Source organism: Bradysia coprophila, assembly GCF_014529535.1.
Source record: "Bradysia coprophila strain Holo2 chromosome X unlocalized genomic scaffold, BU_Bcop_v1 contig_38, whole genome shotgun sequence".
NCBI lineage: Eukaryota > Metazoa > Arthropoda > Insecta > Diptera > Sciaridae > Bradysia > Bradysia coprophila.
The window spans coordinates 146,633-174,148 of NW_023503327.1; the positions used below are offsets into that span (position 1 = coordinate 146,633).

Genomic DNA, 27,516 nt, shown 5'->3' on the forward strand with positions numbered 1-27,516 from the left:
AGTGAATGCGTAAGGAGAGTGAAAACCAGTTAAATTTAATTAGTCTCGGGGTCAGCTGTCAAATATTCATCAATGAAAAAAGAAATTGAGAGTTGAGCCCAGTTTAAATTTGTATGTGATTTCTCTCATTTTGACGTGTGACCCCGAGACCAGTTTAAACAAAGTGGTCTAAAATCGCTCTACTTAAACACTGTATTCAACAAATTCAACTGGTCAAAAAGTGATCTCTTTTTCCTATCTCGTAAGTTGAGTCAAGTCCGTTGGCCATCATTTCTTTCGCTTGTTGTAACAGTTTCGTATGTAACAGGGGCAATGGTAAATTACGAATAGACTGTTCACTGTTATGATCAGAGCGAGAGGCAAGGCACATTAAAATAACTGATCCGAATTGTATTTCCTTCTCTCTCATCATAACAGTCTGTGATAGATAGGAAGAGTAAAGCTGCAATCGCAGTTCACCGTTTTGGGTCTCCGTTTGGACAATACGCATGCGCAGAGAGAAAATTCTCTCTGTGAGCATGCGCAATATCTAAACGGAGACCCAAAACGGTGAACTGCGCTTGCACCTTAAGTAGACAATTTGGCCACTTTGGTCTGCCAGGTATATAGTGCATGTTCGCTTTGTTCCATAAAAAAGTAAAAAAAAAAATCTATGCCATCCAGAGTGTCACGGTCACCAACCGAACAACACTGGCAACACTGAAAATATTATTCTTTCTGCGCTGTGTGTGTGACACTAGCTCGCGTCATGCACTCGCCCGATAATAGAACTTTCATAATAAATAGATTCAACAGGAATTTTTTCGTCGTCTATTATGGATTGAAGGAAACGAATATCCAGCATTAAGATAACTGTGAATTATTTAGACATTAAAAGCAAGCAGAATCGATATTTGAACATTTCGGTGCGCTAAATCGTTGTATTGTTGTTGAGTCATTAAGGGCAAAAAAAATGCTTAAGTTTGTTGGAATTTGACTTCTAAGCTTGTTGGAATTGCTTAATTTTGTGATTTTCCCAGTGCTTGGGTGCCAAGTGGGAACATAAATTATGTCTGCAGTTGTGAATGGTCTATCGAACAATTGTTTGTGATACATGAGGCGATTTATGTATTAGCCATGCTATCGAGAAAAAGCAAAGACAAATCGAAAGAAGGAGTTGTTGGTGTCGGGAAATATGTCAAAAAAGACACACCGCCAGAGATACCGTTTGGCAACAATGTTTGGACCATTGACAAGAACAAAAGCAAATCGAAAAGTCGACGAAACAGTCAACAAATTTACGGAACCAGTAGCGATACATCGTCCAACACAAATGCGAACATAATTCAAGCAACAAATCAAAAATTCGGCACCAACGGTAAAATCACCGCCAAGCCAACGGGACTGGGTCATGAGGGAAAATACACACCCAAGTAAATTCTATCCAAACACCAAAAAGAACGTCGTCCAAACTGACCGGTTACCTTTTCTTTTCCCATATTACAGATTTGTAACGTCGCCTGCAAGTATTTCCGATGTGTCGAAGGGCTCCAATTCGAATTATTTGAACGTTACGGATGAGCTAAATTTACGCCGACCATCGTCGCAGACTAGCCAACTGGGAAGTTCAAATAATAGTAGCAGCACCACCATCAACAATAACAGCCATGGCAATTACGTGGACATCGATCAAATCGATCAGATGCGACAGCAACCCGACACTTTTCCACACTACAATACGAATTTCCATCGAAACTACTCCATGAACCACAATCACCCGCACACATTCGAGAACCATTTCTCACTGATGCAAACGTATTCCGGTAGCAATTTAGCGGATGCATCGCCGTTCAAACAATACTCGTACCGTAATCTTCCCAACAACATCGCACATTCGCGTGTCCCGTCGCCACAGCTCACCCAGGACCCATTATCGTCTCAATACAAATTACCGCATTTGCCGTTCAATTTGGACCACTCGCCGATCTATGAGAATCAGTCACAAGTGTCGTCGGCTGTCACCCGATCCGAATCGCCGATTTACAGTAACAGTTTAGTGCACCAGCAAGATCCACCATTACGCAATCAATCGGTCAATTCAATTCAAACCAGTCCGAACGATGCCCAACAGCCATCGCATCAGTCCATCTATTCAAATATTCCGACCACACCGAACGCTTACTCGAATGTGGGTCCAATGCTTCCGCAGGAAATTCCACTGTATTCGAACGTACGGACATTTGACTCAACCATCGGCATTGGTATGTCGTATGGAGAAAAAATGATTCACAATGCCAGGCATGGCGGTGTACTGTCATCGATGCCATCGCAGTGTGACGAGGAATTGGAGCTACCATTACCGCCGGGTTGGTCAGTCGATTACACATTGCGCGGTCGGAAATACTACATCGATCATTCGTCGAAGACAACGCATTGGTCACATCCGTTGGAACGGGAAGGACTGCCGGTTGGTTGGCAAAGAATCGAGTCACCACAGTACGGCGTCTATTATGTTAAGTAAGTCACTGGGACAATGCGTCGATTGGATCACATTTTTTTACCATTTCGTCCGTCTTTCAGTCACATTACAAGGCAAGCGCAATACAATCACCCTTGTCTGACATCGTGCTACCTATACACATCGAACGAATCGAAATCGATTATACCGGTTCCGACACATACCCAATTTAGTCCGCACAGTGCCTTGGTACCAGCCAATCCGTATTTACTTGAAGAAATTCCACGATGGCTGTTAATTTACGTAAACGGTGAGCTATGATCGGAACCACTTTTTTTGAAATTTGATTCCAACAAATCATCTCTGACTTGTCCATTGTTACAGCCGACCCAGCTACGGATCACAAATTGAAGTGGGATATGTTTAAGTTGTCTGAATTGGAATGTTTTGACAGTATGATGTTTCGCATGTTCAAGCAGGAAATGGAAGCGCTTATAACACGACACGAATCCTACAGGTAAAGAGATTTTGGGATGGACTATCATAGTCTATGAAAAACGAGAAACATTTTTTGTTGGGGGCGTTCTGTGAAGAAGACAACGCTCGTACTTTTCTTCATCCGAACATCAGACCTGGACATGGAAATAATGCGGTATCCTGGTAACCGCGTTATCGGAAAATATGTTCAACACAAATTTAGCGGGTTTAACGGGAAATCCAACCTATGCCAAACAATCGACCGGGAAGTCAGTTGCTTACCGGGAAATTTTGACTCAATTACCGAGAAGAAAACATTATTTCCATGCCCACGATACTCAACCAGACCTACATGCCATATCTGTTTCGATTCAGTAGGCAACACAGGTTTCGTAAACAAATGGTAATGTAGTGTATCGGTATCGTTGGTCCTAATAACGTGGTTCTACTTCACAAAAAAAGGTTATTGGTGCAGCAGGTATCAGGACGCCGTACATTGAAATAATCACTCCAAAACTCTTAGGTAGTAGTGATAGGTAGACTACAATATCGAAGGTAGAGATGAAATTTTTGTCTTCTTGTACTAACGGTATCTGCTGCACCAATGATTGTCCCGTTCCTATTACGTTTTCAATTTTTTTTTTGTATTTTGACGTCATTGGGACCAACGGATATGTGTACTCCACCGAGACCTATCCATTCGAAAAGTGTGATATTCGGTGATATTGCTGTCTAATTTTATGCAAAAGAGCATCGACGCCAGTACATTGACTTTCTCTATTTTATATTTCCAGGCGAGCCTTAAACGCCGAAGTCCACCGTCGTATCCAAGAGCAACATCAATATAAAAATATGATTGAGCACGGGAATCACATTTGAATCAGCCGTACCGGGTGAGGATAGGATGGATCACTGTTATAATTATGTTTTTAAAAGAGATTTTTACATTAAAATTCGTAAGAAAGCCGGACCTGGCCAGAATTGACGGTACCATACGTTATAATTTGCTTAAACAATTTATTATAGCACCGAAAACTGTTGATATTAAATCGTATAAGACACTCGCTCGCGACAAAGTATGGACAGCAAAAGAATGGGAAAATTCAGAGCTTTTGCTTATTGATTGTATCATTCGTCTAATGGAAAAATATCAAAAAGAAAAATCAAAAGAAAGGAAATTCATCTGACATCTTAAAGAGAGTTAATTTAAAATTTTAAAATCATTTTCGTTTATGTGATATTTAAAAAGATGAAGAAAAAAAAAGTTCCTTTTTCAGGCAACACATTTAGTTACTAAGAATATCGCCGGAAAAATGACATGCAAGATGCTAGAATTAGAAAACAAACGAAAAACGTAAGAACGAAAGAAAAACAAAAATGTTCAGTTAAAGAAAAACCAGTGCCTTTTCGTCTCACGACTTTATTTTTTAAAATTGATTTCGTGTATTTTTACCTACATAATTATACGAATAAAAATCTACCTAAAATATATCTCTCGATTTGCTGACTATTTACTCTTATTTCTCTGTTGCATCCGCTTCCATTTCGGCTGTGTTGTCTATGTCGTACGTGTGATAGTCCATTCCGCTGACTCGGATTACTCTAGCCTTTTCCATGTTGAATTGTTTGGCAAATGCGACCGCTGAAATGGAACGTAGACCATTTTCAATTGTCAATCAGAGATCTCAAAGAAAATTTGCAATTCTTTTGGGAAGATGAAAAATTAGTCTACTACGCCAGGGGCGCCGACTTCTCAGGACAAGTGAGGCTTGAGCACCACCACTCTCGAAGTTTGATTGATACTGGGCCCTAGTACTTTTACAGCAAAATAAATGAAAAGTTTCTATTGGGCACCACTACCCACAAATACAAGTCGGCGCCTCTGTACTACCAGAATCTATATTGTTTTCGATAAGGAATGCAATCATTCTGTGGTGTTCGAGAGACCTTGTTAGAATGAAAGCTCAATTCCACGGAGTGTCCGAGCTGAGTGCTGAGAATATTCCATGTGACTGAGTGTTAATTTTTGGAAGTTGATCTTATTAGTCCTGAAGACTCTGAGGACGTTAGCGCTTAGAAGAAGTTTTTCAATACTCTGAAGTACGCTTGGCTTCCCCGACACAAACTTGTGAACTTCTTTTTAAGAATATCTAAGTCGTGTCGGCTACTTCCAGAAGCATCCAAATGTGCGTCAGTAGTTGACGGTGAGTGAACTTTATATTCATTCCTGTGTGTGTTTTGATTTTATGAGTGAAAGAAGGAAACTGTTGTGTGAACTTCGATCGGAATAATATCGATCTCGTAGCGCTTCTCACACCGATTGTCCCATATCTTGCACTTTCCATATCTCTGACAATACCAAAAATGGACAAAATTTTATCCTAACGACTATTTGTCAGTTAACATTCGTTACGCAATAGCTAGTGTAACTTACCCGGCGGCATGTCGATCTCCTCCTGTGACTTCAATCCAGCCGATTTAGCCCAATCTACTTTCCCCTGATAACATTGATACAACACAAAGCCGAATGCATTCCAAGCAAAGAATGCATAGGCGATACTGAGTCGTTGCTTCCATGTTTCGGCTACATTAAATGGAACTGGTGACGTGTGTCGGCGAACAAAGTTTCTCAGCCATTTCATTTGAAACAGTGCCATTTCGGTAAATTGGAAGGAATTTTTCGCGGAAATTTGAGTTCTTCTCGATTTTCTTTCTGAATTTTTATGTCAGGTGTGAATGTAAATATGACGTTGGAATATCAAAACAGTGCAACATAACCTCAATAATAGATCATTGTTAATGTCATTTCAGATGTCAAATAAGTTGTCAATTTCACAAATCTAACGGCTATGCACAGTTCATGAGACAATGCCAAAATGCATGGTATATCCCATCAGCGATTTCATCAGGTATACATCATGCATGAAAGATATTTGACAGATGGCTCATATATTTCCAACAACATCTGTCAATCATTTTGCATAGGTCTACTTTTCACGCATTTTTCAGAGAATTTTCACGAACTGTGAAACTAATACGTTTCATTCTTGATGTAAACCTGATGTCAAAACATTTTTCATCCATTTTACACGGTCTCACGGACACTGTACTAGGCTTAAAGGTGAGGAAGTAAGTAGTCTATGAATCCAAAATGCATGAAAAATATTTGAAAAATGGGTGTTTACAGCATGCCAACATCATAAATGTCAACGCTTATTTTTCAGGCATTTGGCATAGACTGTTATGATCAGAGCGAGAAAACCGTAGACTAGTTATTATAACATGCCTTGGGGTACCTGTCAAAGTAATTACTTCTCTTTCAACGTGGTACGTTGAGAGCGAGAGGACCGAAGACCAGTTTATTATAACTTGCCTTGGGGTACTTGTCAAAATATCTCTTTCTCTTTCATCATAACACTCTATGGTCTCACGAACTTCGTATACTAGCCCTAATGCTTAGTTTCCTCTTACTAAAAAAGTATTCCGTGTGAGAGACAAAATTGAATTTTTTCAATTTTTGCTTTGTTTATTTGACAGCTCGCTCTCTCACGGCTCTCTCACGGAGTACTTTTTGTTGAGTGGAATGGGAATGGGAACTTAATTGCCTGTCAAATATGTTTCATGGTTAATGTCAACTTGGTGTAAACACCAATTTTTCAGACATTTTTTCGTGCATTTTGCATGGTCACATGAAATGTGTGTGTACTAGCCTTTAAACATTGTGCTCAAACTTGAACATAAAATTCGAAGTTCGTAATTAGACTTTAGTTAGGTTCGCTAACAAAGTGGCACTGGTGGCACCATCTTCGAATGTGCCTGCTTTTGACAGATTCTTTTGACATTCGAAAATTCGTACAAAAATATAAACACAATATCCGGCGTGTTCAGACTATGCGGCTTCAGTTGCATAGTTTTTTCCTTGTTTTAAGTTCCTTTTTTTCATTTTAACATTTCGCTGCAATGCCTCGAAATCCAAAACATCGAAAAAGTGCCGGTGGTGGTGCAAAGCGATTTGGCAAAAATTTCAAACATCCAAAGGGAAAGCGCCCATTCAACAAACCGAGCGGGGACAATGATAAATTTAAGAAGTTCAAACATATCCAGCGCAACCAAGAAAGCGAAGAAGCTTTGCGAAGACAGAAGGACGTTGAATTGAAATCGGCACAAAAAATGCAAGTACTCGAGAGCTCATCCGACGAGGACGAGGTAAGTCCAATGGATCAGTTGTTAGAATCGTTACAAAGTACTAAAAACCGGTCGGCTATCGAATCATCAGACAGTTCAGATGAAGAGGATGGTGAGGATATGGAAGAAGAGGAAAATGATTCGGATGAAGAGAACGAGGTCAAAGACCAGGTCAGTGGTGAAGATGAAAGTGAATCCGAGGAATCAGACTCCGATGATGATTTGCCCGAAGAGACGATTCTTCGGCCGGAAGAGAGTAAGGAGAAGGCGACGGTTGGAAAAAATATCGAAGACAATTTCGAGGACAATGACGATGACGAAAGCGACGAGGAGGAGTTAGACGACGAAACTGAAAAGGCAACGGAAGAGAGTCCAGAGTTGATGGACATGTTTTCCATTCACTTGGACAATGAACTCAGTCCCGATTTATTGGAATGTGTTCACACCACTCGTGTATCGCAGACGCATGAAGTGGACTGGAAAGTCTTAGGTCGAATTATTGTCGATATTCCGACAGCGTCGAAAGCTACTGACGAAGAAGTACCGGCGAAGAAACAAAAGAAAAATCTATTAGGCGATAGTGAGTGTTTTGCGGAAGAAGGACGTGTACCTGAAAGACTGAATCACAAAACTATGGATATGACGAAGTTGTTCGTTAAAAGTCAAATGCAGCAGCACATTGCTGAAGCGAATAAAGCTCACCTGACCAAGGCCGGTAGCAGTGAGTCGATTGTCACTCCATTGCAGGCCGAATTGTTTTCGATCATGAACAATTACCAGGATCTGTACTATCCTCATCGTACGCACGAAAACGGCGAAGAGATCCGATTTACCTATTGCATGCACGCCCTGAATCATCTACTCAAAACTCGGACCAAGATAATGCATCACAACGCCAAACTTGGCAAATCAGCTGGCGGCAAAGCACCAGCAATCACACCGGATGCGTATCGTGATCAAGGACTGTTTCGACCGAAAGTGTTAATCATCGTACCGTTCAGGGACTCGGCTCTGCGCGTCATTAAAACGCTCATTTCGTTGATATATCCGGACGCCGGCAGCAGAGTGATGCATTACAATCGATTTGCGGAAGAATTCGGCGGAGAGGGATTGTACTTTCCGAAGCGAAATCCAAAACCGGAAGACTATGAACAGACGTTTGCCGGAAACTCGGATGACACATTCCGATTGGGCATTTCGTTTACACGTAAGTGTATGAAGCTGTTCTCGGACTTTTACACGTCGGACCTACTAATTGCTTCACCGCTCGGATTGCGAATGATCATCGGTGCCCCAGGCGATAAGGACAGAGACTACGATTTCCTAGCGTCAATTGAACTGTTAATACTCGACCAGGCTGATCTGTTTCTGGCCCAGAATTGGGATCATTTGTTGCACGTATTGGATCATCTACATCTGCAACCGAAATCTGCCCGGAATACCGACTTTTCTCGTGTACGGCCCTGGTGTCTGAACGGATGGGCACGATTTTATCGACAAACCTTCTTGTTTTCATCACACGAACTGCCCGAGTTCCGTTCACTGTTCAATAGTCGCTGTGCGAATTACCGCGGCAAAGTACGTGTAGCTAATCCGATCGTCACGGGCAGCATTCGTCACGTTGCTGTGCAAATACCTCAGGTGAGTACGATGCATAACAAACTCATGTTGCGAATCTGAACATTTTCATTCTTCTGCAGACATTTCACCGTATCGATGTGACGTCCATACAATCGTCATTTGACGAACGATTCAACAATTTCGTCAATAAAATTCTGCCGCAATACCAGTCAGCTTCGATGGCCCACTGTCTAGTCTTTGTACCGAGTTACTTTGACTTTGTGCGTCTGCGGAACCACTTTAAAAAGGAGACCATGAATTTCGTACAAATTTGCGAATACACCAAGGTATGTGCATTCATCGGTGAAGTTACTATCGACGATTCCTGAAGACTAAGCTAACCATTTTCTATGTCAACTCACTTTCCACAGGACGCCAAAATTGCCCGTTCCCGTGACATGTTCTTCCACAGCGGTGCTCATTTTCTGCTGTATTCGGAACGAGCTCACTTCTTCCGTCGCACACGCATCAAAGGCATTCGCCATCTGATCATGTATCAGCCGCCCACCTGGCCGCACTTCTATCCGGAACTGGTCAATCTGATGCAAGACGCTTACCAAAATCCCCGTGATGGCGGCGACGATTCGATGACTGTTACAGTTTTGTACTCGAAATACGATCTGTTACAGATTGGTGCAATTGTCGGTTCGGAACGAGCACAGAAAATGGCTACATCCGACAAAACGACACAAGTTTTTATGACCGGAGAATAAAATGGTCAGACGGTGATTTTGTGTTTCATTTTAATGAGAATGTCCTCCAACATAGGTCCGGATACAGAGTCAAATTATCGATACGAACTAGCCCATCTCTTGTACTCGTTCTGTGCTGGAGAGTCTAAATCGTTATGCTATGAACTCTGACTGAACGAAACAGCTACGAAAGCTATTATTTGGAGACTTTTCGAACCATGGTCAGATTCGGTGCGGTAAATTTTTAAAAATTGAAAATCAATCGTATGCAAAGTAAAACTGCCACTAAAGCCCCCTCCTGAATGGATTCTTCCAAGTAAATTGCATTGACTACTATTATCATCCGTATGCTTCATATTTGCTCCCGTTACCTAGAAAACGAAAATTATCGCAACGAAGTACACAAACGGACTATATGTCACTGTAAAATCGTTGACATTCCGAGGGAAGTTAGATAATTATCAACTTCTATCAGATGGATGGTATAGTCATTTAAAATGAAATGACCAACCGAATGCCCGCAAAATAAATTTATTTTAAAGAGACATGAAACAGGAAGCTCAAGCCAGCGTAAATATTATTTCAAAAACATTCCAGCCGAATATACGAACTTCCTCAGTTTCGAATTTAATCTCTCCAGGTAAAATGTTAACCTAACGAAGGCACACTCTTTTTTTGAAAAAAACAAATAGCGCGTTAAAGCCATTCGTTGATTGGTTAACGATGATGTCATTTTTCTAACAAATGTCGTTTGACTTTCTGAAATATCCAGATATCGGAGATATCCTATTTGCGCATGCTGAAAGAGAATTTATAATATTGTGTGTGGTGTGTGGATTGTTGTTTTTTTTTTCTTCTTCTTTTTGAATGTAAAATGTAAACGACGTTTGTCAATCGTAAATAAGTTCTGATTGACCGATTTTAATTTGACGGATTCTATAGAGTGTTTCCTTAGTAAGCTATCAATTTCAAGAAGTGTTTGCTTGGAAAAGTGTATGTCGAGTCTAAATACTTTTTTTTAAAGGCATCCACCGCAGTTTTTCTTCTTTTTTTTGATTGTCGAAAATTCTCTTTCGAATATGCCAATGTTCGAAATTGATTCGCAAATTGAAAGTTCCACTCTCTTCGTCCGCAGCCATTCATCATTTTTTCGATATTTCGATATTTTGTTGTGCGCTTTGTGACTTTATCAAAATATTTATAAATATATGTGTTCCAACCAATAAAATTCTGACTTAAAAAATCAATCCAAATACATTTCGATTCATTGATTATAGTGTTTTTGATTAACACCGGCTAGCACTGTTTTTATAATGGAATTCTAAACGTAAACATTCAAAACGGGGAGATCCATCGAAAAAGTTAATTTCAACAAATAAATTTTTTTTTAGCATTAGACAGGTAGGTAAAAGAAAATGTTTTTAATTAGTAATTGGTGTAACGATCAAGTCGATACGGTTCCGATCGAAATGATTCAGTTTGGAGTTTTCATTGATTCGGAAAATGTGTAAAAAATAATCGTTCGCAGTGGACAATAATATTTCATTGAGCAAAAAATTGAGAACTCCCGCTGAATTTGTGTTTTTGCTGTAGGATTATGAGTGTGGTAACTTATATATATCGCAAGTTTTTCTTTCGATATATTTCAATGCTGCTAGGCGAAAAGCACGATATAGTGACGATCAGTTTCAAAATTCAACATAATTGATCGTCATATCACATATAATTCAGTCAAATATGCCCATCCACATCTTGGAAGTGAATTTTGTAAGCTCATTTCGTTTCGCACTCTGTGTGTGGATTTTTTCCTTGTTACAAAACTCTTGTTCACGCGCTACAATTGGCTCAATTTGAACTACTTTTAATGTACTGTAATTACCCGATTGTTCCATTCCGATCGACGCCATGTATCAATAAATCATCCGTTCGTGGATGTTTGTTGCTTTAAATCAAAACCGTTTCCAGAAAAGAAATCAATTGATTTGGTAATAAGCCCCATTCAAATTGCGAATTACGAACGAGGAAAAACAACAATTTATTATAACCACATCTGATCGTGTAGTAACTGAATTTGATCGCTTTGCCAAATGCAGGACATGCTAAAATAAATAGACTTGCCGAAACGAAATTCATGATAATTTGGAAAACATTTGAGCATTTCGGAGTGTCATCGTCGGGCTCTTGTCCAAAAATGATAGAGAAGAATTTTCGTTGCGTTTCGCAAAGTGAACTGAATTCAATATAATACCTGGCGTAGCCGGGAGAGCTTGACAGTAACTAACATCCGGAAAACCGTGTTTTTTTTTGCTTATTCGATAAATCATTATTTCCCTCTGCCAGCAGCGAATTAGCTCCATATTTGACTATGGACTCAAGAACGGATTGTATCTAACCTATTCCCTGACGAACTGGTGAAATTTAGTCACGGCCGCTGGGACAACAGTGGATGGGAACGGAATATCGTCCCAACTACACTTTAATTAGTGTAGCAAATAAATGAGCAATTTGTTGCGTTTTAACAGTGTGATTCGATCAAAACTGTAAATTAAAATCATAGTCTCGTTCGTCTGTACGTTCCAGTAAATTAGAATTGAAAACCGCAATTTAATTGCAACTTTCGCAGATCATTACAGTGAGCAACTTTTTTCTTCTTCTTCTTTCATAGCGCGCGAGCATAAGCAATTAATGTTAATAGTAGGTATACTCTCTTAGGTACATGGCCTCGACCTAAACAATGTACAGTACATTATATATTATAGTCGCGTTGACCGTTTTTCTTCACAGATTTTTTTTTTTCCTTTCATTTACTTCTTTACACAAATACTATACTGTACCTGGTGTTCGATCAAGACACGAAAAAAAAGAGTAGTTGTGCTTTCATAATGTAACTAAATATTATGTCATTAAGATGTTTATTGAATTTTCTGTAAATAGATTAGCGGTGAAAAATTTACAAAAACGAAACGAGAAAGAAAAACATGTAACGTCAAGTCTGCCATCCATATATATAATCCTTCAAAGACACTAATTGATTGGAAGTAGATTACGATCTGAAAGTTTTTTTTTTTTGGTTCTTTCAATTGACGGAAACGTTTTTTCGATTGATAAAACCATCCTAAATGCGACGACTGAGTTGAATGCGTTTTCTTATGATTTTTTTCTTTTCGTTTCTTTTTAATTTAATTTAAATTGTCTTATGGAACTCTCTACATCGAGCGTGCACACACAATGGCTAAGTCAATGCTCTGATTACGAATCTCTGGCATCCGTCCAATACAATAGGTACACTCTCATTTACGGCCAAACAAATAACATTACCGAGCTTATCTAGAACATTTTTTGGCAAAGATGCGGTCAAAAATTTTGTGTTCTTTTCTTTTTCTCTTGTGGTGTTCTATGCTTCTGACGCTACACACACGATTTTTTTTTTGTTTTGCTGATTTTTATTACCTTCACCGGTCTGATTTATTACCTTTTTAAAATGTTGTAGCGAAGAAAAAAAAAATGTCGCAATTTATATTGTGCTTTGAATCAAGAATGATTCATCTTTGATGGATTGACTGATTGGATTTTGTTTTAAGATAAACAACACATTATTCCACTTTGATTGTGTTTTTATAACACTTTTCTCTGCATTTTTTTTTTTGTTTTTCAGAAGCACCGAGAGCATGAGAGAGAGTGAGAGAGAAACCAAACATAAACAAAAACCAATTTTCCGGAAACGTAATTATTGCATACGATAATTACGATAGCCAATAGGGTTTTTAAATCTGTACACTGGGCTCTAAGTACAGAAATTCTATTTTTTCGTCGCTCAGTGAACGCGCTGAGTTAATGAAAGTAAATTTTGACAACTGTTGTTGCAATAAAAACAAAATTTAATTAATTGATTTTCACTATTTGAACACAATGTCATCACTCAAAAATAATTGTTATTCATCAACACGAAAATCGAAAACCTTTTTACATCAAAAATACCAAGTTTCACTAACCTCACAGTTAACTTTGGCAGTATTAACTGAGCGACAAAAGTTAACGTCAGTGAATGAAATACAATTTTTAAACGCGCCCCTATAGACTATTATGATAAGAGAGATGGAGAGAAGGAAATACAACGCGAACCAATGCCTTGATGTGCTTTTATGTGTCAAAATTTATATGAAAATATTCAATGACAAACCCACTTACAATAAACTAACAACTTCGGCCTTCTCGCTTTAATCAGAACAGCCCATTCTTGCACGAAAATTTCATCCTTTTACTGAGGATCTGTATGGCCAATGTTGCTATTCGAACACAATCTAGAGAAATTGCATCCAAAGTGCCGATATTACTGGCACGCACTTTTCGTGATTGGTCAAGTTGGTGAAGTAGATTATGCAACCAGCGAGTAAATATTTCTCTGACTAGTGTGAATAGTGAAAACTGAGCCGAAGGCAAGGACTTAAATAACACTTCAATCGGAAAAACATTTACTCGTTATAGTTGCTTGTATTTCCATCAAATACAAGCTCTAATTACAACACAATGAAATCTGTGTGTAATGCCACTGGTAGGAGGGGCTCGTCAGCTAAATTATTCTGTTTGTTAATGTTATACCCGTATTTCTCCAGTTACCATTTTCAAGCACTGCAAAACAGTTAACAAGCCCACAGATTACCAATAACAATTCGAACAAAGTGTTAGCACCCTGATCATTTTTCTATTGTAAAATTATTCAGTTAGAGCTTCAAAAACAAAACGAGCCATCAGAACAGTCGGAGCGTTTGCTGCGACTGAGCCCCGTACAAACCCGTATATCTATTGCGTACGTGACCCTAGTGCGTCTGTCACCCTACTTTGACCGTAAGCCTATTGCGCCGGTTAATGTAGTTAAAGTAAAATTATTATGTAATGTGTACATCTTACAAATTGCGCATAGCGCAATTACGAAGCCCCGTACGACGTTCCTTTCAACAACATTCTATTCGGCCTTTGATTACCTCCCAAATGAAACAAAAATTACGAAAAACGGATGAAATTTGCTCGAGTTATATGTAAAATACACATAGGGCCCTAGTAGTGGCCTAAGTCCAAGGACCCAAATTTATTTTTTTTTCAACAACATTCTATTCGGCCTTTGATTACCTTCCAATTGAAACAAAAATTACGAAAAACGGATGAAATATACTCGAGTTATATGTGAAATACACACAGGGCCCTAGTAGCGGCCTTAGTCCAAGGACCCAAATTTAATTTTTTTTCCAACAACATTCTATTCGGCATTCGATTACCTTCCAAATCAAACAAAAATTACGAAAAACGAATGAAATTTACTCGAGTTCTATGTAAAATACACATAGGGCCCTAGTAGCATTTCACTTCTAAGGCCCTAACTCACGGTCCACTCAACCGATTTTAAAAAACTTTTTTTTCCTGGATTGGTATTGACAATACCTATCATTCGCCGTGTCATTTACATTTCCATCGTTTATTTTGCCATAAATATCACCAAAAGACCTTAAATCACTTAGGTGGCCCTAACTCACGAAGGGCCGACCCGAATATGCCCATCTTCGAACTTAGCCTCACTATTTTGACTATCTTTCAGGGAAAAAAAAAATTTTGAAATCGGATTTGATTTACTCAAGATATCGACGTGACGGACAGACAGACGGACAGACAAAATTTTTATTGCAGATTCGTCATCTATGAACATAGGCAAACACTTTGCCCTTAACGTCTGCTTCGAATTCCATCAATTACACACGGCATCGTAATCCTATAAGCCCCTTTGTACTTCATACGGGGCTAAAAAAAGACCAACGCCGGACTGGATACTGTTAAATGACCACACCGATTGCCCACAATGTAGTAACAAAATGTCTATCATCTACTGTCTATCTAGAGAAGCATATCTATTACGTATATCCAGCATGTAAAATCTTCGTTGTATTGACGGCGTGGCGTATTTAGCATGACTGATCCTTTCCTCCGTTCTTTTTCAAGTTGAGTAACCAGTCAGCGATTTTCTATTTTGAGGCTGTCACATTTATCTTCTTTCACGATTCTTATCTTACTGATGGCTTTTACAACTCAATGTTTATTCTGCACTGAAAATTTTGGCTTTTTCAATGCCAGTACAGAGGCGGAATCATCTGGTCCAGTAATTCAATGTGATTGATACTATCGACATTTCGTTAACGTTGTACTCGTTGGATTGAAATTGTTGAATCTTGCAACATAGCTTTCAAATGGAATTCAAACGCCACTCAAGTACTAAAAGGACTTACGTCTAGGATGGAACTTTTCCAAGGCGTTTCATGTTAGCAAATGCCATTTTCATGGGGGGCATCTTTCAATAAAACCATAAACACATCTTCTAATGGGATAGATTGAGGAAAACACAGAAGTTTTGGTGAGAACATCGTCAACGGGAGATATCTGCCCGTGATATTGCACATTGCAGTCCGTCCACATTTCGAACGGGCACATCGAAATTTTCAACTTTTTTTTTACAATTTTACGAAATTTCCCAAATGAATTTCAAATTTTGTTTTTCTGTGCATTGCCTGTAAGTAATTATTGATTTTCAATGGTTGGTAAAGTTATTTTTAGGTGCGGAGTGTCTCGATAAACTTGTTGTAAAAAATGGTGTTGGAACAAATCTATACATAACTACCTAATTCCTTGCTAACCGATTGAATGTTTGAAATTTTAATGTGATCTTGTACGTGATCAATTGGTTTCTGAAAAGCCAATAACCCGTACGTTCATTTACGCCCGTTTACATCAGAAAGACTGTTCAACTAAGACGCTCAATACTTTAGATGGGGTTTCAGACTCGTACAATAACGTTTTCTCGCAGGTCCACATTCGGGGAGTGGCGAATTCGACAAAATGAGGCAGGCCGTGTTGTGTATGCATATGAAATATGTTCGCAAGTAGGGAATAAAAAAATAATAAAAAAATTTGTGAACGTTAATTGAACGACTCCAAAAACCTAAAATTCAATTGATTACCTCACGAAGCTTTCATTTACATGTTCACAATGAAACACACTGTCCCATTAAGCCGAGCTAAGTTAGCTTGAAAAAGCTTTTACGAGCATTTAGCTCCCTGTTAAATTTGAATTGAAAATATATCCATTTCAAACACCAAAGGAGCTCGCAAAACCACTGTAATGCACACAAACTTAATCACATCGATTTGCTTTATCGCAACATCAGAGTAAAGAGATATGACATCGTTTTGGTAGTACGCAGTTCCATTATGAATCTAAAATTTTCTCGTATAAGAGATGCAATAGCATCATCAAAATGCATGACACACAAACTTTTCGAACTAATAAAATTACCTGTACCATCCGACGTATACTTTTCAAACATTATCTTTCGTAATTCAATTCTCAGAATTTCATCGAGAATTACTGTCCTGTCCTCTGACTGCTTTGAAGAATTTTTTTTTTTGGGGTCGTGAACACATTAGGTCACGAAATTATTTTTGAGAGTACAAAGGGTCATAACCGACCCAAATGTAATACAAACCTTAACAACGTTAAGTTAATAATTCTCGAACTAGAATCAACCAAAGTTAAACAGCGAGTCACGTGGTAAGCACTGAGAGAGACCCTGATGATGAGCCTTCTAAGAAACTGTCTCTCATAGGCATCACCATCACCAACCACAATTTTGCTAATTTAATTATAAAGCAGAAATAGAATACACAACTCAATATTTCGCATACACTGACGAGCGAGCTCCGATCGCATTTTATATATATTCGTTTAAAGATTTTAGCAGAAATATAATACTGTCTAGCATAGATGAAACAACACTGTGAATGGTGTGACTCATTGGGTGTAATGTTGATTTTGTAAAATTAATTAATTTAGCATATTTATGTGTGCCAGTCGACGACGTTCACACTTCTTCGTTCCTATTAAAAATGTGGTTTTTTCATTGCTTGACGAACAGGAATACAACAAGCCCAATTTATCCAGGGAAAGGATTTGCGCAATTTTTTTTTTTTTGGGAAGGATTTCAACAGCGCTTACGAAAATTTTTGTCACAGACTGAGGATTCTTAGGGTCTTTTAGGAATTTTTGAAATGTTTTTTTTTCTTTGTTTGTTTTCTATAGGAACTATTTTTGCAAAAATAATTTCCGATATTTTCCTAAATTTTTCTTTATTTTCGCAAAAGTCAGTTTTGAGAAAATTTAGGGAATATTTGAAAAAATTTGAGAAAATTGCCGAAAACGTTTTCCCAAAAACTGTCTATTTATTTATTTATTTATTTCTTATTTATCAACGGTTTACACCAACTGATAGTTATGATAATACAAAGCAGGAATGAAAACAATAATATAACAAAAAGATGAACTTAAATCAATAATGAAATTATCGTCAAAGAAAAAACCAAAGAAGATAGAAAAAAGAAAAAGAAAAAGAAGAAAAAAGAACTAAAAACGTAGCAACAGAATAAGGAAAACTTTAAAACTCAGTACGTTCTGTAATTTGCAAATGAATAGTTCTCAGATATCTCGACGGAACGAACACTGCTGCGAAATGCGCCCCTAGACTCTGATCGGTCGTACAAATGTGCAAAACGGTTGAAGATCGTACATAGGTGGTTCACTGGTTCATAGTATCCATAGTCAGTTCGATGTCTATTAATTTGCAAAAATTCATTCGCACGAAGAACTCGGGTAGGCTGGCGAACAGTTATGTTGGGCTTGGGTTGCTCCTCGATAGAGTCTCGATACCAGGCAGTCTGCGTCGTACAGTTCGTCTCAAGGCATAAAGTATGAATTGCTTTTGTATGGACTCGATCTCGTGCATTCTCGTGGTACAGTGTGGTTGCCAAACGGTGCAGTCATATTCTAAATGCGACCTTACGTGAGCGCAGTATATACTTTTCAAAGCTTTGACGGAATGGAATTCGTGGCAAATTCGTTTCAAAAGCCGAGCATTGCGTATGCATGTGTTCTATGTGAATTGAAAAGTCCAACTTAATGTCGAGCATTACACCCAAATCTCGTATCCGAAATACTCGCTCCAGATCTTCGCCGTCAATTTTGTAGTTGAAGTGAATTGGATGATGGTTTCGGTGAAAAGATATCGAATTGCATTTGTTTATGCTGAATGAGAGACCGTTAATCCGAGGCCAGAGCTGAGCAATCCAGTACTGTACGTATCTTCTTAGAGATTTTTAAGTCGTCAGCGTACATCAAGCACCGAGAGCGTTTTATTACTTTGTTATGTCGTCGAAAAATAAGATGAAAAGATGTCTCTGATGTTTACAGTGTTTGAGGAACTTTCTGTGATTTCCCTCGGGCCGTTACCTTCTTTCCGTGCACCTTGGGCTGGAAAAACTAACATGCCCTTCAGATCCATGAGCAGATCTAATACAACTAATACAACCATTGCTGACACTCTTCATTTCTGTTCGAATTTTTCAGAGTGACTATTGCAACAGAAGGCATCATTAAAACAAACAAAACCGCAGAAATATTCACCGAACGGAAACGACTATTATCCACGTAATCCAAAACTAATGTATGGGAAATGGGTTCATTCCTAGATAAACCAAATACAGACAAATGTAATGAGAATGGTGAAGGAAATGAACTTCAGTACGGAGTGGCCAGTATGCAGGGCTGGCGCTGTGAGATGGAGGACGCCCATTATGCCAAAACGGGATTAGGTGAAAATTGGACTGACTGGAGCTACTTTGCAGTTTTCGACGGCCAGTGAGTTTGTGCATTACTGTCGTGACACTACCAAAAGTTCCGATTCAAATCCCTTTTTTTCCCCCTTTATCTTTTCCACTCATATAGTGCCGGCGTGTCGGTGTCGGCTCATTGTGCAAAACATTTGCTGGATTGCATTTTGCAAACGGAAGACTTTCAACAACAAAATTTTATCAAAGGAATTCGTGAGGGTTTTCTGAATTTGGACGAAAATATGCGAAAAATCCCGGACCTGTACTATGGTGTAGACAAGTCCGGCACAACGGCAGTCTGTGCATTCGTCGGTAGGGAAAATATATTCATAGCAAATTGTGGCGATTCGAGGGCAATTTTGTGTCGAAACGGCGAGCCGGTATTTTCGACGCAAGACCACAAACCCATTTTGCCGGGCGAAAAGGAACGAATCATGAATGCTGGTGGATCGGTGATGATTCAGCGAGTGAATGGTAGCTTGGCTGTGAGTCGAGCACTTGGTGACTATGAGTACAAAAATGTGAAAGACAAGGGGCAGTGCGAGCAGTTGGTGTCACCCGAACCGGAAATATTTTGCTTAGATCGAGATCCGGCTGATGAGTTTTTGGTATTGGCTTGTGATGGTATCTGGGATGTAATGACCAATGAAGATGTGTGTCGATACGTTCAAAACCGGCTACGTGTTACGTCTGATTTGAAAAAAGTGACCAATTCCGTTATCGACACTTGTTTTTTTAAGGTAAGTCGGCCGATGGCACGAAAGCTTTCTTTTTATGTTTGATGTGGTTTCCAATTTTTCTCTTTCTTCCCACTCAAATTGCACCAACAGGGAAGTCGTGACAATATGAGCATTATTATAATAGTGTTTCCTGGTGGACCGAAGCCGACCCAAGAAGCTATCGATACGGAAACGGAGCTCAACCAGCACATCTACGAGATCATTCAAGGTTGTTATTGTTATAGTCGTAAATGTTTTGGTTTTGAATATTAACGAACCGGCCGCGCTCTCGTGAAACATGCATTCTATATATACGACATTGACTATCGGCATAGCGTCAATGTTGATTATTTTTTTGTAGAATTTAAAAAAATGCAATCCGAATAAGCAATCAAAAATCGATGTGATAAATGAGAGAGAAACGAGAACGAATCAAAAAACAATTGTGTGCTAGGTGTTTATATAGACAGCTACTATGAAGTGATACTAGAATATAGGCACCACGTATAGTTGTACTACAACTGTTGTAGTGATAAAAAATGTCGGTTTCCGGCGTGCGTAATGACATTGATTGATTAGGTATCATACGTTCTCTGCACAAATGGTGACATAGTGCGTTGGATAGGTTTCGATGATCTTAGTACGAAACACATACATCCGTTGGACCCAATGACGTCTGTGGTTCCGCTGCAGCCGCTTCACAAAATTTCTTAAAAACTAATTGGAACCTGTTCCAGGTCTTCACTACCTACCTAACGGTAATACAATATGGACAGTAGACATATATGAGTAATTCTTGTCCTTCTTCGATATTGTACTCAAGGCAGAGTGGAGACCAAACTTTTTTTGCCAAGCGGATGCGAGAATCACAGACCTTATCGAAACCAACGTTTCAATTGTTTACTCAGGCCACCGATACCTATCCAACGACCTATATCATCTGTGAAAATTCTGAAAATGTCAAATTGTTGCCCAATTAATCAGTGGCACTGACTGGTTGGATCTCGAAATTTCAGCCTTCTCGAATACTTGACGAATGATTAAAAGCAATGTGATAGTCGCGTATTGAGGACAGATGAGGTCAGCAGTTTTTTCCGTGCTAGATACTAGATACGTACATTGTACGCTTACCTTTTAATTAAGTGCATTTCACAATAACACTTTACTAGAACCCCTTCGTGTCATAATTTGTTGTTCACTCAGTTGTGTAGTTAAACTAGTTTTGAGATCGTGCGTGAAAACGTTTGTAAGAAACGTTTGTTAGGATCATGAAACTAACAATCTTCAAATGCTTCACTGCTCACGGTGCGGTTGAATTAATTTTAACTGAGCATTTCGATGCACTTTTGATATTTTTCGATATTATTAGTCAGCTCGGAGCCCTGAACAAGGTTCCACAAAGATTTTTGATTTTCATCCGTATTTTCGGTGACAGTGGTGCATCGTCCATCCTGTCTACAGAGAGAGTGGAGGAAAACTGGTTGTGGTTTCAATCGATAGTGCCTGAAATTCTAATAACAATTGTACAAAAATGTGGTACCGTAAGTGCAAGTGAAGCCGACAGAGACATGCTAAAGTTGAAAAAACGTGATTTTCAAACAGTCATAGAGGCGTGGATACATGAGGGATGAAGCTAATAAATAGTTCTAGCAGTAGAGCAACATTTCCTCTACCAATGACCAAAAAATTATTTACGGAGACCAACTACATAAAGGCCGACAGTAGCTCAAAGTTTTTCCCTCATATTTGGTAAAATTTGCAGGTTTCAGAGGTACCTGAGACGCACTTATTAAAATTTTTTGTAATTAAAATGGTTAATTCTGAAATGCTGGAAGTCTCAGCTGTCCATCGACACCACACATGCAATGCCTCATGTCAACAGTGCCGATATGTTGCTTGAATAAGTGAAATGTGTCCTTCCACAAAGAAATTTTGTGCATGATTTGAAATATCTATATAAAAAGCAAAAAATCGATGTTATTTTGCTTTTTTCGTTGTTCCTATAACTTTGTTTATCAAACAAATCATTCCAGCAGTGTTTTCAAAGACTTTTCAAATCAAGCACAAAATTTCGTCGTAGAAGGACACAATTCACTTATTAACGCAACATATCGGCACTGTTGACATGAGTCATTGCAAGTGTGGTGTCGATAGACAGCTAAGACTTCCAGAATTTCAGAATTAACCATTTTAATTACAAAAAATTTAATAAGTGCGTCTCAGGTACCTCTGAAACCTGCAAATTTTACCAAATATGAGGGAAAAACTTTGAGCTACTGTCGGCCTTTATGTAGTTGGTCTCCAAAAATAATTTTTTGGTCATTGGTAGAGGAAATGTTGCTCTACTGCTAGAACTATTTATTAGCTTCATCCCTCATGTATCCACGCCTCTATGACTGTTTGAAAATCACGTTTTTTCAACTTTAGCATGTCTCTGTCGGCTTCACTTGCACTTAGGGTACCACATTTTTGTACAATTGTTATTAGAATTTCAGGCACTATCGATTGAAACCACAACCAGTTTTCCTCCACTCTCTCTGTAGACAGGATGGACGATGCACCACTGTCACCGAAAATACGGATGAAAATCAAAAATTTTTGTGGAACCTTGTTCAGGGCTCCGAGCTGACTAATAATATCGAAAAATATCAAAAGTGCATCGAAATGCTCAGTTAAAATTAATTCAACCGCACCGTGTGCTATCTTGAGCCCTTGAGAAATTTCCGGTTTTGTTTAAAATTCGATTAAAAAGTTATCGAATGGATTAACTAACTAATCAGAAAAACCTCGAATTGACCTAAGCGTCCAGAACCAAATTTCAAAATTGACCCACCCTGATTTGATTAAAGCAAAAATTGAAATGGCATGAATTCTAGCTACTTCCTTAATTTAGGAATTCAATAGTTTAGGAATTGTAAGTAATCTTTCAAGAATATTTAGGAAATTTATGAAATCAAATCGATTTAGGTCGATCAGATTCTCGAATCTTAAAGCAGATAAGTTCAAATCATACAAAATTATTGCAAGCGCCATCTTGATCGAAAATGGCATAATTTGTGGAATCTGTACAGCTTTCCGTTGTCCAGAAGTACGGTACAGTATTTAAGGTTGCAATAGATTGAAGTGGTTGCTGCAAAAGTAATTCATTACATGAGGTAATAGTTTTGTGTTACAAGCACACTCACAATTTGGTTTTTTGAGCAACGGTAGCTTTTCGACAAGTCTAGAATCTGTATATCCGATCCGAACAACTAAACTTGTCCAAAAACAGTTACCGAAATAAGTTGCTCAAATACACACAAGTCAATTTGTGCGTATCACAATGTTGTTTCCGAATTAGTGAATTACGTAGCCGATATCCGATGTATTCTGGTTTACTGTCTGCCCCATGCGAAAGTTGATTGACACAAACAAATTCACGTAAAATTTACCCAAAATATTGTTCGTGTAAAGGTCAAATTTGGCTAGTGGCAGACAATAAAATTTTGAATCAGGTCAAATTTAGGTTGAATCTGAAGTTGACCTTCAGGCTTATGAAAATTATCGACCTATTCCGAGCGTGAGATCGATTTACTCAGCAATTTTAACTCGAAATAAAGATCAAAAGATCAAAATTCAATGAGAGATCATTTGGAAATGGACGAAAGTTTGCGGGTTTTTTTTTATAAAAAGTAAAAACATTAGAAAATCGAAATACTTAAAAATTGTTAAAGAAAATGACTTACCTTATGCTCAGCGTTCCATAAAAGTAAATTTTGAAAATGCAATAAAATCAAAAATTTAGAAAAATCTTAAAAATCAAAAAAAAAATTTAGTCAAAATTGTCGTACACCAAATAAACCAATAAAAGAAGAAGAGAAAAATGTAAAAATTTCATTGAATAATTGTAGTTGATAAACGAGAGAAAATAAAATGATGAATTCACCAACAAAAAACATTTAAACTTTTCCTCGTAATTCACATTTCATTGAAACATTTCTGTATTTTTTTTAAGCTTCGCATACAACTCCTCGAGTCAAATGAAATGATGATCAGAAAAGGTGCTGGTCGGTCTTGTCACATTTTCTAGCCAAAAATAATAATAGCGACAGACCGTGTCCACAAAACAATTTCCTGATCAAAATTTTGATTTCACTCGTTGTTATGTGCGAAACTTTCAAATTTTAATTTATTTCGCTTTTGATTTTAACTTTGCTTTGACTCGAGCGAACTTCACTCGTAAAGTCTCAAAATACAAATTCTCACACGACTGCTAAGCATAAGGTACGTTAAATTTAAAGTTTTTTTTTTCATTCAGTTTTGCCACCTTTCTAGTTTTAAATCGAATAGAATCATCACCTCATCGACCGGCGTCACTGACACAATATTCTTTGTTTTCTTTCAGAAAATTCGCAAAACCCCGAAAACGTGAATTTAGCACAAATTATTCAAACGTTAAATAGCAGTAATTTAGACGGCATACCACCGGGAGGAGGATTGGAATCGAAGTGAGTATGACATATGAAATATTGAAATTTATTTAGTTGAAAAGAAGATGTTTCATCGGTGTTCGTTCGACTTACGAGTTGGTAAAGAAGAAATTCCAAAATGACGTACAGTATTTTAGTGTTGTACTAAAAAAACCGAATATTTACCGGTAGAGGAATCTGTATCGATTAGATTCTGGAATACAGACATACCAGAGTCGGAAACATGGAAACTGCTTCGAGTCTTAAGAGTGATATCGCCAAATCTTCAGGTGATTGTTTTAACTTTGGTAACAAGCGGTCTCCGATTTTAATGAGTGATAGCTCGGTGGATTCGTCTTTCAATTCTAGGAAACACGTATCTTTTACTTTTTCTAAAAAAAATTTGTTTTCTGTGAAAAGTGTTCAAAAGTGATCACATGTCAGAGGGTACCGAAAACAGTTTTTCGACAATAACTCAAGAAAAAATTATTTTAAATTGTTGTAATGTTGTACGAATGTCGGCCTTGGAAAGACCTACAGGTAGACATAGCGACGCGTTTTTGGATTGATAAGAATAGTTGACGATAAAAAATGACTGCCATAGTACCGTTCCAGATGCAGTTCCAGCTGTAGAGCCCCCGGAAAGAAGGAAAAAATCTGCATTTTGACACCAAATTTTTTTCCAACACTTCTGTGGGCTTGCAGCACAAAAGTACTGGGTTCATTTATATGTGGAACGATAGTGGGTGAGGTCAGCTACAACACCCCATACTCAGTTTCGTGGAACATCGAAGCTGCAGAGAAGGCGGACTCTCCGAACACTCACTATATTTTTAGTCATTACTCTCGTGGATCTACTCGCACAAAGCGGTGCGTATACTCTACCTTTAGGCCTTTCCAAGGCCGACATTCGTACAACATTACAACAATTTAAAATAATTTTTTCTTGAGTTATTGTCGAAAAACTGTTTTCGGTAACCTCTGACATGTCTTCTCACTTTTGAACGCTTTTCACAGAAAACAATTTTTTTAAGAAAAAGTGAAAGATACGTGTTTTCTAGAATTGAAAGACGAATCCAACGAGCTATCACTCATTAAAATCGGAGACCGCTTGTTCCCCAAATTTAAAGAGTTTTATAGAATTTCTTCCAAAGAAATGCCCATCGTAGTCTAAATAAAGGATACTGCAAAGGGGACTATCAAAGTTTCTTAATTCAGCCGCTTAAAATAAGCAAGCGACGCCATTTTCTTTTGGTGGGTTGGTTTCAGAGAAGTAGAAGAATAAGTAAATCCCAAAAAGAAATTATTTTTACATTCGTTCCACACCTCTACTTCGCCTCGTTAAGACCTGTTTACGACCAGTCCTACAAAAATCCACTTTGTCTCACTCGTGACAAAATCTACTATTCCAGGCGCAAATTTCTGTCGCACACCGACATTCCTTAAATGAAGTGACAACGAAACGTCTTCCAACAAAATCATAAACTTTGAGGTTACGTTAAGTGAAACGATTTCCCCCACAAACTTTCCCATAGATGATAATTATCCGTCTCCCGTCCGTATACTCTGTGTCAGTGTTTTCGTTTGATTGAATATCTATTTCGTTCAGATATGTAAATTGGCAATTCCATTCATTCATTTCAGGTATCCAGATATATTAAGTGCATTTAACGATATAAATCCGGGACAGAATGAAGACCTTCAAATCCAGGAGATTTTCTACATGCAGTAATCATTGTGGTGGTTTGTTTGTTTTTCTTTCTTCTTTTTTTTGTTTGTTTCGTTTCTTTTTTCAATCAATCGGACCGGTGTTGTCAACGCACCCACAAATAAGTAAGCGAGAGAAAACAAACAGAAATTTTACTTAAAACAATGGGACATATAGAATGGAAAAAAAATTAAACAAAAAAAATATCATCGGAAATTTACAACAACAACAATATCCTCACACAGAACATACACAGAAAGAAAGTTTAAAAAATTAAATTAAAAAAAAGAGAAAAAAAAAGTTGAATAGAAATCCTTTAGTTTATGTATATTTTAAGTGTTTAAGAGAGAAGAAAAACAAAACTTTCGAAGAGAAAAAAGAACAAAAAGAAAAAGTAAAAAACTTAAAAAAAAATGTAAAAAAAATTGGATAAAAAAGTAGTTGAATGTTAACTATTTGTAAACATTTTTTTTTCTTTTTTCTTTTTTATTTGAAATCGAACTGTTACAGACGGAACATCGTGTGAATAATTTGGAACAAAAAAAAAACAAAAACAATTTCGGTTATTTTTACAAGCAGAAGCGATAAGCAGAACGATCGTTTGAACATGTTCGTTGATTACTTTTACCAACAAAAAACTGAAACCAACACTAAGAAATGCTGTCTTCAAATTCATTTTTTTTTTAAACAAAAACCAATTCTTTGCTGCTACATAGTACATTTAATGTTGAATTTAATTTGAAGCCGCATTGTGACCACCATCATCACGGTAACTAAAAAAAAAAATTGTGTTCTATGGATCAGATTTGTAATTAAGAACCAACCAACCAATTTTATTATTTCGTTTCCTTTCATTTCTTTTTAAATTAATTCAAAACTTGTAATTTTTTGTTTTTAGTATTGTGTATTATTCGCAAAAAAAAAAATATTAAAAAAAGCAACAAAAATAAATGTGGTTCGAACATGACGATAAAATAATTATTTCGTGTCAGTTTCCTTCATCAGATCGATATTTGTCGTTTTTGTAAAGTGTCGAAATGTGGTCCACAGAAATCGGACTATGGGTCGTAATATGAACTGAAATTACTTGAACTAGTTTTGACATGAACCCATTGACCCAGGCGTCCCACTAAATTTTGCCTTGTCCGAAATTCGGACATTTCGGACAATTCATAAAAATTTCGGACATTTTCTGCAAAAATTTCGGACATTTTTTTTTCTAATTTTCACTAAAGTTACGCAAAAAACAAATTCTGTAAGTCATTTAAGTCCATTCCACCAACAAATTCTAAGGCTTTATATGAGATGAGAGAGATGAGATTTTTTTTAAAAGTATACTTTGACATGACCTGTAGCTGTACAGATCATAAACCTGAATAGAGGGCTTGAAACCTTCACGAAAATATAGTGTTAAAGATGTAGGTTAACTAATGCATGTCGCGGAAGAATAATATCTGACATGTTTCTGAGGTAAGGGTTTGTAATAGATCCCATATAAATTTCGTCAAACAAACGAAAATCTAGATTT

The 27,516-nt window shown here is 37.8% G+C and overlaps 4 protein-coding genes across 5 annotated transcripts; 3 read left to right on the forward strand and 1 right to left on the reverse strand.

The window, feature by feature from the left end:
• The first annotated feature begins 723 nt into the window (after positions 1–723).
• LOC119069588 (scaffold protein salvador) lies at positions 724–4,083 on the forward strand. Its single transcript, XM_037173678.1, has 6 exons — positions 724–960; positions 1,020–1,412; positions 1,486–2,496; positions 2,560–2,747; positions 2,822–2,954; positions 3,709–4,083. The coding sequence occupies exons 1-6, from the start codon at positions 953–955 to the stop codon at positions 3,791–3,793; spliced, it is 1,818 nt and encodes a 605-aa protein (XP_037029573.1). The 5' UTR covers positions 724–952; the 3' UTR covers positions 3,794–4,083.
• Positions 4,084–4,294: 211 nt separating this feature from the next.
• Positions 4,295–5,731, reverse strand: LOC119069592. The gene is made up of 2 exons (XM_037173682.1): positions 5,349–5,731; positions 4,295–4,556 (listed from the first exon to the last, which is right to left on the reverse strand). The coding sequence occupies exons 1-2, from the start codon at positions 5,569–5,571 to the stop codon at positions 4,432–4,434; spliced, it is 348 nt and encodes a 115-aa protein (XP_037029577.1). The 5' UTR covers positions 5,572–5,731; the 3' UTR covers positions 4,295–4,431.
• A 1,009-nt stretch (positions 5,732–6,740) lies between these two features.
• Positions 6,741–9,448, forward strand: LOC119069587 (digestive organ expansion factor homolog). Its single transcript, XM_037173677.1, has 3 exons — positions 6,741–8,740; positions 8,800–9,006; positions 9,091–9,448. Exons 1-3 carry the CDS (start codon positions 6,875–6,877, stop codon positions 9,430–9,432), a joined length of 2,415 nt encoding a protein of 804 aa, XP_037029572.1. The 5' UTR covers positions 6,741–6,874; the 3' UTR covers positions 9,433–9,448.
• Positions 9,449–10,212: 764 nt separating this feature from the next.
• LOC119069590 (protein phosphatase 1B) lies at positions 10,213–26,671 on the forward strand. Of its 2 annotated transcripts, none has more exons than XM_037173680.1 (6): positions 10,213–10,812; positions 18,851–19,141; positions 19,229–19,853; positions 19,944–20,061; positions 24,217–24,319; positions 25,925–26,671. In XM_037173680.1, the coding sequence occupies exons 2-6, from the start codon at positions 18,957–18,959 to the stop codon at positions 26,010–26,012; spliced, it is 1,119 nt and encodes a 372-aa protein (XP_037029575.1). In that variant the 5' UTR covers positions 10,213–10,812; positions 18,851–18,956; the 3' UTR covers positions 26,013–26,671. The 2 variants fall into 2 exon arrangements, with proteins under 2 accessions (XP_037029575.1, XP_037029576.1); XM_037173681.1 differs by having other exon boundaries at positions 10,215–10,365.
• The last annotated feature ends 845 nt before the right edge of the window (positions 26,672–27,516 follow it).